Genomic DNA, 10,355 nt, shown 5'->3' on the forward strand with positions numbered 1-10,355 from the left:
GGCGTTGCCATGAGCTGTGGTGTAGGTTGCAGACGCGGCTCGGATCCCGCGTTGCTGTGGCTCTGGTGTAGGCCGGTGGCCACCGCTCCGATTCGACCCCTAGCCTGGGAACCTCCATATGCCGCGGGAGCGGCCCAAGAAATAGCAAAAAGACAAAAAAAAAGAAAAGAAAAAAAAGAAAATGTTATTGCTGAGACAAGAAAATGTAAATATCCTATGGATGTTTTAGGCATTCATATTCTCAGAATTTGTTAATGTTCACCTGTTTTTGATTATGTATAACTCTATTTCTGTCAACAGTGGAAAACGTTTTAGGGTAACGTCAGTATATCAGAAATTTTTAGAACTATCTGGGAGATAAAAATATATGGTTTTAATTGTCAGAAATTTCAGAGAGGAAATTCCTAAGAGAAGCAAAAGCCTTCTTTCCCTAGGAGGTTCTTTCCATAGGAGCCTCAAATGAGCTCCAGGCTCACTCTTAACAAATCGAAAGAAAATAATGGGCTGTGGATCAACCATCTGAATAGATTCCTAAAGACGTTTCATTGTGCGGGTATTGGGGTGTTACAGAAATGTCAATACCATACTTAGAGTAACTCTGAAATTTAGTACAAAAAGTATTAAATATATTGTAATATTAAGGCCTGGACTTCACAATGAAGATATAATACCTATACCCCAAATAACAAAGATCAACATTTATTATGTAAAAACTATAGGAGATACAAGGATAAATAGAACAGGCACACTGGATGTAGGAGACTTTATCACACAGACAGGTTTTTATCTTTTCTTTTTAGGGCCGCACCTGGGGCATATGGAAGTTCTGGGGCAAGCTAGAATTGGAGCTGCAGCTGCCAGCGTATGCCACAGCCACAACAATATTGAATCTAAGCCCCATCTGTGACCTACGCATCTGCAGCTTGCAGCAACACCAGATCTTAACCCACTGAGTGAGGCCAGGGATGGAACATGCATTCTCATGGACACTATGTTGGGTTCTTTACCCACTGAGCCACAGTGGGAACTCTAAGATATATTTATTTTAATACCTCATGCTTATGTCCTGGGAGAAATCATCTTTTTAGAATTCCTTAATGATAACTTTTCTTTAACTCTTGATTAATGTCCAGAAAGAAAGTCCTTCAGTGATTATTAAAACTAAATTCTGGAATTTTTATTAAATGCCATTCTCATTTATGTTATATCAAATCACTCAAGCTCAGAAAAATTTCGGGGCATGTACATATAAAAAGATATGTGATATAATGGCATTATCATTAGTTAAACTAGGAAACACTCTTGGTTCCTAGATCACATTGCAAGGTCTGAAAGTCTAATTATTACAGACAAATAAAAGTGCTTATGTTGATCTTAAAAAATAAATAAAAATATAGATGAAGTAAGTGAGATCAAAAGGAATAAAAGGAGAATAAAACCTGAAGGAAAAGGACATTGAAAATAATATCAGATGGAGAAATATAATATTAATAGTTGTGTTAGACATAGGTTCCACGTAAAGTTCAAGGCATGAATTTCTGTCTGATTAAAATTTATCTAAGAAGCACTTTTTGACCAACTGGTTCCTTAGGGAGTAAATAAAAGGATTTAGCATTGGTATTAAGCACTGCTATCCCCTTGGTCAAAGCCACTCCTTCTTTGGCGGAAGTTTTAACATACATTGGTATTAAGCACTGCTATCCCCTTGGTCAAAGCCACTCCTTCTTTGGCGGAAGTTTTAACATACATGAAAATGCAACTTCCATAAGAAATGGAGACAACAATTATGTGTGAGGAGCAAGTGGAAAAGGCCTTTTTCCTTTGCTCAGCAGAGGGGATCCTCAGAATTGTTTGAAGGATGAATGCATAAGAAAGAATCACCAGTGTTAAGGTTACCATGAGCGTGAATGTTGCCAAGAAAAATGCGATGAGCTCTAGGAATGCTGTGTCTGTGCAGGAGATTAGAAGCATGGGAGAAGAGTCACAGGTGAAGTGGTCAATGATGTTGGAGTCGCAGAAATCCAGCTGAAGTCCCATGATCACAGGTGGAAAGATAATGAGAAATCCAGCCAGCCAAGAACTAACGACAAGCTGGTTGCAGATTCTGCTGTTCATTATTGTCATGTAATGCAGGGGCTTACAAATGGCCACGTATCGATCATAGGACATAGCAGTCAAAAGGAAAAATTCTGTTGAACCAAGGAGTATGAAGAAAAAGACCTGGGCCATGCAAGAATGATCGGAAATGGTCCTATCTCCTGTTACAATGCTGACCAGAAATCGAGGAATACACACTGTAGTGAATGAGATTTCTAGGAAAGAGAAGTTCCTAAGGAAGAAATACATGGGAGTTTTGAGGTGTGAATCTATCAGAGTGAGGGTGATAATTGTTAGGTTTCCAGTTATACTCAGTATATATGTGAAAAATAGAAATAGAAAAATCAAAACATTTAGCTCTGGATCATCTGTTAATCCCAGAAGTATGAACTCATTTACAGATGTGTAATTTTTCATTTCTTAATTGCTTCTTCCAGGCTTATAAATGCAAACAAGAAACAAGATTTAGTGAATACAGGATTACTTTTTTAAAATCTCCTCTGCTGGTTTAAGAAATGTATAATATAATGGACTGATAAATTATTAACCAGATTTTACTGAATTCTGAAAATGTATCTAAGCCAGGATAGAAAAACTTACATCTTATAGATCACAGTGAGTCAATTTGATAGGACTAATAATCACATTTGTATAGAAATATACTTATCAAATGTGTTGTACTTTCTTTTAAAAGTTTGATCATATGTGTAAAAAAATTAGGTAGACCTCTACATGTTCTAATGTTCAGTCACCACATGTTCTAATGATTTTTCTGAAAGTGAAACATTTTAAAGTTTGTCTTTTTAGAGAGTTATTTTCCATAATTTTTTTCAAGGTCTATAATGTCATTCCTGCCTACAAAAATAATAACTTACTGAAAGGGTCAGAGCCATCAAAATTAATAGTTATATACTAGTAATCAAATAATATTCTTTTGAGAATTAAATCATGACCTTTCATTTTGTAGAAGACATTCTTACAACCAAAGTTCATTGAGCTAAGTTATAAATTGATAGAAAATGAAAAAATCGATGAGATGAGAAATGAAAAATATACCTGCAATTGCATGATCCCATGTGGTAGCAATTTGACTGTTCAAACCCAAATATTCTGTTGCTTTCATTTGAGAGTCCGTGTGTGATGCTTTACTTTTGGAGTGTTTCATGGATTTCACAGCTTGTTTCTGCCTTTGCTTTTCTTGTGTGATAACAAGTTTACATAGTATGTAGGTGGAGGTGGGCAGAATGCTCCTGGCTGTATAGAGTGAGATGAAACATACTGAAGAATAGGTCCAATCGAAAGTATTTTCCTGATATTGAGAAGGCCCTGACAGGAAGGTGACATAGTCCCAGTGGCTGGTGGCAGGTGCTACATCCAGAAGACAAGCAGGGTATTGAGGAGCTCCTACAACGTGTGATCCACAAAAGCCTTGGCGACACGGTGGCAAAGCTCTGTGGGCGGTCGCAAGAAGTCAATTCATGTTAAATCTGAAAGACTGAGACTAAGGTAGGATTGCAAAGTTTTTTCCTAAGAAACAGGGCCTCTGGTCCTAACTTATTTGGGAGGGAAGTTAGAATTCCTGGAAATGGGAGAGAGTAGCAACCAAATGAACCCCTGTCCTTAGTCTCTAACTGCCTGCAAAGCAGAATCAGGAACTAAGGTTGCCTGGAATGTGTGTAAGACTCCCCCAAAAACTACATCGGTGAAAGAAAAAGGAAGAGAAGAAAGTGGGATAAGGGCAATAGTTACTTCAGTGAAACAGGCAAATAGAGGTGATAGAGTTAGGTTGTTTTGTTTTGTTTGGTTTTTTCAGCTGCACCCACAGCACATGGAAGTTCTGGGGCCATTGATCGAATCTGAGCTGCCCCTGCGACCTGTGCTGCAGTTGCAGCCATGCGGGATTCTTCTTAACTCACTCGCCAATATTGAACCTGCACCACCACAGAGACAACTCTGGATGCTGAACCCCCTGCACCACAGCAGGAACTCCAAAGTCATGTATTTCGGTGGTTAGTGAAGTGGAGCTTTTAGTTCATGAGGAGAGAGCTCAAACCCTTCTGAATGAGAATCAAGAAATAACAGCTATGGAAAAGAGGTGAGCTGCATGGCCTATGAGTAGAAATTCAGGAGAATGAAAATCCTTGGGATGTAAAGAACTATCCCGAATTGCACAGTCTAAGGTCAGGCATTTAGTGTCTCTGGTTTTCCCCAAATTCTATAAAAATAGCAATGACCTAACCTTAGATGCAAGGAAAACCTGGTAATGCAATATCTTACTTGGTTATCAGTACCTTTTGAAAGAGAGATGGTTATGGTTCTAAATCTCATTTTACTTTCTTTACCTTCCACTATGAAGACTAGGCTTTCTAACTATTGTCTCCAAAACAAACAGATTCGTTTTATCTGTCTTTTCCTCAGAATAGTCACAGGGGATTCTTACAGTGAAACAGCATTAAAATGCCTCTGGAGAGAGTGCTTATTATTTCACTCTAAATTTAGTTGAATAATTCTAATTTGGTATCCTTGGGAAATATATTTCTTTAAAGTATTAAGTAGAGAGGTGTATAATGAAAGGAATAACCAGTGAAGAAACAGCAGTCTTTGAAATTTTGGATTTCATATTGTCAATATTATTTTATTTTTACTTGAAATAAATGTCTGCCATGGCAGTGTATTTCAACTAATGTAAACTGGAGAAAAAGCAGAAAATAGCAAGAGGAGGATTTCCCATTGTGGCTCATTGTTTTGAGAACCCACCACAGTGTCTGATGCAGGTTCAATCCCTGGCCTCACTCAGTGAGTTGAAGATATGATGTTGCCATAAGCTGTGGTATAGGTTGCAAATGCAGCTTAGATCTGGTGGTGTTGTTGCTGTGGCTGTGGTGTAGGCTGGCAGTCACAGCTCTGATTCAACCCTTAGCCTGGGAACTTCCATATGCCACAGGTGTTGTCCTAAAAAAGAAAAAAGAAAAAATAATAGCAAGAGGAAAGGGTTGCAAGGATATAAAATCCGCTATTCAAGTGTTTTATTTGTTATACATTTGTTAAATGAGTACCTATCATCAGCAGATAGGCACATTCTCAAGATACAGCAAAAATTGAGAGACTGACATACACACATAAAACTCATGAAATTGATTATCTTAAAAATTTCCTTAAATATTGCTTCCTTCACAGTAGAGTTTGAGGCAGGCAAAATTTGTCTGCTGTTTTTATTATAATTGTTATTTTTTTCCTACTCTCGACGTGATTTATTGCTGCCGATGGGAACAGAGGTACTATTAGGGTTCTCCACCATAAAGTTGCTTTGCCCCTTCAGCCTCCACTTTCTACACCCTATTCTTCAGAAGGAAAGTACTCTGTGCAGCTCACACTAAAAGGGTGGGAATTAAGCTCTGCCCCATTGAAGGTGGAATATCTATATATATTATTTGAGATTCCTTTCCATGGGTAATTTGTATATTCTTTCTCATTTATTAATTTATTCAATTATTTATTTATCTCAGTTGGATTCATGGATGTTTGTTTTATACTTTCAGTTATACCCAATGCTGTTTTACTTTGTTGCTAAATTTTTTCAGCTTTGGCCCCTGGGAGCTCTTCCAGTTGGCTATTGTTTCCTTCGACAGTATAGACATTACATTGCTTTAAAAAAAATTATTTCTTTTCTGGACCTATGAGATGCTTTAGGATCATCTTGTGTATTTCTTTAGGATCATCTTGTGTATTTCTTACCACTGATACCTGGTTCCTTTTATTGGAGAATGGTATTAGGAACCAAGAACTCTGCTCTGGGTGTGTTCATTCTACTGTGGTGTCACAGCTTCTTGATCCTATGAGAGGATAGAACCAGGAACTATATGTGAGCCTACTAACCTGTGCATAAATATGTGTATGCAAATATTACTCTGTGTTACTTTCTGAATCTATATTAAGCTAAAAATGGGTCCATACTTATATGATACTTCATTACTACATAGATTATAATAGCTTGTTCTTCTTTCTTCTTTATAATCTCCCACTGCAAAACAGAATTCTGGCTTCATCATCTACCACCCATTTACTTGTTCAATACCTACATACATACATACATTATCAGAATTATTGATCTATACCATGATGGGAAACCACTTTATTAACCAGAATGTAGTACTTATATATGCTTTTTTTTTGGTCTTAGAGATTTCAGTCATTTCTTAAGTTTCTTAGGTCAGTAATGTTCAGTCCTATCACCTTTAGTAAGATTATTGCAAACATTGAAAATACTGTTATTTTTTCAGGGGGGGTCATTTTCTACATTTCATTCTGTGATCCCTTAACCACTTAAATTATTTTCAAACATTTTGATAAATTAAAATTTACTCTTTGTAATGCAATGATCTATGAATTTTGACAAATGCATAATACTATGAATTCAACATTTGAATTATATACAGAATAGGCTCTTTGCCTGGAGTCCTCATTCATTGCACCTATGTAAGCTTCCCTTTCTCTCAACAATCCTGGAAACCATTGATCTTTTTGCATTTTGTATAGCTTTTCTTTTTCTAGAAGATCATATATCTGGAGTCATGCAGTATGTTACCTTTTCAAGTGCTTTGTTCAGTTATAAATATTGATTTAAGAGTCATCCATGTCTTTTCATTGTTTGATAGCTCATTTCTTTCTCTCAGTGAATGTATCAATGGACCACACTTTGTTCATCCATTCATCTATATAGGAGCAGCTTGGATACTTTTAGTTTTTCATGATTATCAATAAAGCTTCTATGCAATTTTTTGTGGACATGAGTTTTCAAATCACTTGAGTAAACATCAGGGGCTGCAATTTCTGGATCATACAGAAGACTCTACTTAGATTTTAAGTGCAAAATGTCTTCCAAAGTGATTATATCATTTTGTTTTACCATTGTCAATAAATGAGAGTATCAGAGTTCCTGTTGCTCTGCATTATCTCTAGCAAGTGGTGTGTCAGTGTTTTACAAATGAGTGTAAATGAGCATGTGCATAGTTGTAGCTCACTGTTTTAATTTGTGGTCACCTAATGACAATGATGCTGAACATATTTTCATATACTTATTTTCCTCCTATATTTCAACCTTTGGGGAGGTGTCTGTGGAATCATCTTCTCACTTTTTATTTAGGTTGTTGATTTTTTTATTATTGAATTTTAAGAGGCTTTTTGGGTAGATTTTGCATAAAATCAAATATGTATTTGATCAAATATGTATTTTCCAGTATTTTCCCCCAGTCTATGGCTTGTCCTCACAATGTTGACAGTGCCTATTGCAGCCAGAAACTTTAAATTTTAATGAGGACAAGCTTAACCATTATTTCTTTCACAGGTGATATCTTTATTGTTATATATAAACATCATTGTCATATCCAAAGTCCTCTCTATATTTTTGATGAGGTATCCAGATATTTTTTTCAAGGCTGTACCTGCAGCATATGGAAGTTCCTAGGCTAAGGGTTGAATCAGAGCTGCAGCTGAGGCCTATAGCACAGCCATGGAAACACTGGATCCCAGCTGCATCTGTGACCTATGCCACAGCTTTTGGCAAAGCTGAATCCTTAACCCACTGAGTGAGGCCAAGGATTGAACCTGCATCCTCAGAGAGAAATGTTCAGTCCTTAACCTGCTGAGCTACAGTGGAAAGTCCTGTTCAGATCTTTTGCTCATGTTTATTTGGGATATTTGTTTCTTATTACTAACTGAGTTTTTCTATATTTGGATAAAGGTCCTTAATGAGATATGTATTTACAAATATATTCTTCCAACATATTCCTTATCTTTTATTCTCCAAATGGTGTATTTTGCGAAGCAGAAGTTTATCTTTTTTAATTTAAAAAGTCCAAGTTATTATTTTATTCTTCCATGGATTCTGCATTTGATGTTACATTTTATAGTTAGGTCTGTGATCCATTTTGAGTATATTTTTGTGAAAGATCTGTGTTTAGGATCATTTTTTTATATGTCCAATTCTACCAGTACCATTTGTGAGAAAGATTAACTTTTTTTCAATTAAATTGCCTTTGCTTCTTTGTAAAAGATTCTACTGACTATGTGTGTGTTGTTCCGTGTCTAGAATATCACCCTCTATTCCTTAATTTACCTTTATTGTAAGTGTTGAAATAGTTTAGTATGAATTTTCCACTTTGGTTCCTCTTCTTCTTCTGTACTGTGTTGACTATTCCAGGCTATTCTGGGTGTTTTGCATTCCCACGTAAACTTTAGAATCAGTCTGTTGATGTCTGCAACGTAGCTTGCTGCTATGTTGGTTGGGATTCTGTGCAATTGCAAAACACGTTGAGAATTGTCTCTTACCAATATTAAGTCTTTCAATCCATTTACTTATGTCGTCTTTGATTTTTTCAGCAGTGTTTTATAGTGTTTTGCATATAGGTTTTATATGTGCTTCATTTGATTTCTGCATTAATTATTTCACTTTTTCATTATTGTAAATAGTATTACTTTGTTTCAAATTCTGAATTTCTTTATTGCCAATGCTTAAGCAGATAAATGTCGTTTAATGATTTTTTAATATTAACCTGTACCCCTCAGTATTGCTATTGCCACATATTAATTCTAGGGGGTTTTGCCTTTTGTTTTCTTTCTTTCTTTCTCTGTCAGTTTTTCAGGATTTTGTGCATAGACAGTTTTCTTTCTTTCAAATCTGTATACAATTTCTTTTTTTTTTTTCTTCTTACTTGCTTACTTTTTTTTTTTTAGTTTTTTTTTTTTTCCCACTGTACAGCAAGGGAGTCAGGTTATCCTTACATGTGTATACAATTTCTTTTCTTGCTTTATTTGATTAATTAGGCTTCCTGTTTGATGTTGAATAGGAGTGGTAAGAGGAAATTCTTGCCATGTTCCCAAACTTAGGGATAAAGCTCCACATTTATCAACATTAAGTATGACGTGAGCCATATGTTTTTTATCCTATCCCTAGGTGTCCTTTTAAAGTTGAGGACATTCTCCTCATTCCTAGTTTACTGAAACTTCTTATGATCAGTTAGTTTTGTTGTCTAAGTGCTCTTTCTAGATCACTTGATATAAGCATGTAACTTGTTTTCTTTGGCTTGTTGATGTGAGGAACTACTATGACTGATTTTCACATGTTGAGCCAGACTTGGATATTTGGGATAAATACTATTTGTTCTTGGTGTTTAGTTCAGTTTATACACTGTTAGATATGATTTGCTAATATTTGGTTTAGAAAGTTTTCCTTCATGTTCATGAGAGATATTTGCCAGTAGTTTCTTCTTGTAATGACTTTATGTGGTTTTGGTATTAGAGTAATGCTGGTCTTGTAGAATAAGTTAGGAAGTGTTCCCTCTGCTTTATTTTTTATTTTACTATATTTTATTTTATATAATTATTATTTTTTTTGGCCACACCTGTAGCATATGGCAGTTCTGGGCTAGGGGTTGAATTGGAACTGCAGCTTCCAGCCTATGCCACAGCCACAGAACAACTGGATCCGAGCTGCATCTGTGACCTATGTTGCAGCTTCCTGTAGTGCTGGATCCTTAAGCCACTGAGCGAGGCCAGGGATTGAACCTGCATCCTCACAGATACTATGCCGTGTTCTTAACCTGCCAAACCTCAATGGCAACTCCGTCTGCTTTTGTTTTCCGAAAAAGATTGTAGAGAATTGATGTCTTCTTTATGTTTGGTAGAATTCACCAGTGAGGCCGTCTGAACCTGGGGCTTTCTTCTTGGAATGTTGCTAACTATCAATGTGATTTCTTTAACTCAGATAAACCCATTCGGATGATCTTTTTCCTTGTGTGAATTTGTTGCTTGTAATTTTCAAAAAATTGGCCTCATTTAAAGGTTTCAAGATTTGAACATAAAGTCATTTTTTTTCCTTTTCTTTTTTTTTTTTCTTTTTTCATTTTTGGCCACCCTTGGGATATGGAGTTACCAGGCCAGGGATCAGATCCCAAGTAGAGTCATGACCTAAGCCACAGCTGTGGCAGTGCCAGGTCATTAACCCACTGTTCCAGGCTGGGAATCGAGTCTGTGACCCAGCACTCCTAAGATGCCACCCATCCCACTGTGCCACAGTGGCAACTCCCCTTTCTCTTCTTAAAGACTGTTTTTAATGAGCCCTTTTAGGTTCACAGCAATACTGAGAGGAAGATTCAGAGATTTATCCTATGTCTCCTGTGCCTACACATGCATAGACTCCTCCATTATCAATATGCTCCATAGTATCAGTATGTACCAGAGTAGTACATTTGTCACAACTG

At 36.4% G+C, this 10,355-nt stretch overlaps 1 protein-coding gene across 1 annotated transcript; it reads right to left on the bottom strand.

The window, feature by feature from the left end:
• Positions 1-241: 241 nt before the first annotated feature.
• LOC125130354 (olfactory receptor 6C76-like) lies at positions 242-2,514 on the bottom strand. Its single transcript, XM_047785728.1, has 3 exons — positions 1,681-2,514; positions 1,551-1,627; positions 242-290 (listed from the first exon to the last, which is right to left on the bottom strand). Exons 1-3 carry the CDS (start codon positions 2,512-2,514, stop codon positions 242-244), a joined length of 960 nt encoding a protein of 319 aa, XP_047641684.1.
• Between the last annotated feature and the right edge of the window lie 7,841 nt (positions 2,515-10,355).

This window comes from Phacochoerus africanus, chromosome 7 (genome assembly GCF_016906955.1).
Source record: "Phacochoerus africanus isolate WHEZ1 chromosome 7, ROS_Pafr_v1, whole genome shotgun sequence".
Classification (NCBI taxonomy): domain Eukaryota; kingdom Metazoa; phylum Chordata; class Mammalia; order Artiodactyla; family Suidae; genus Phacochoerus; species Phacochoerus africanus.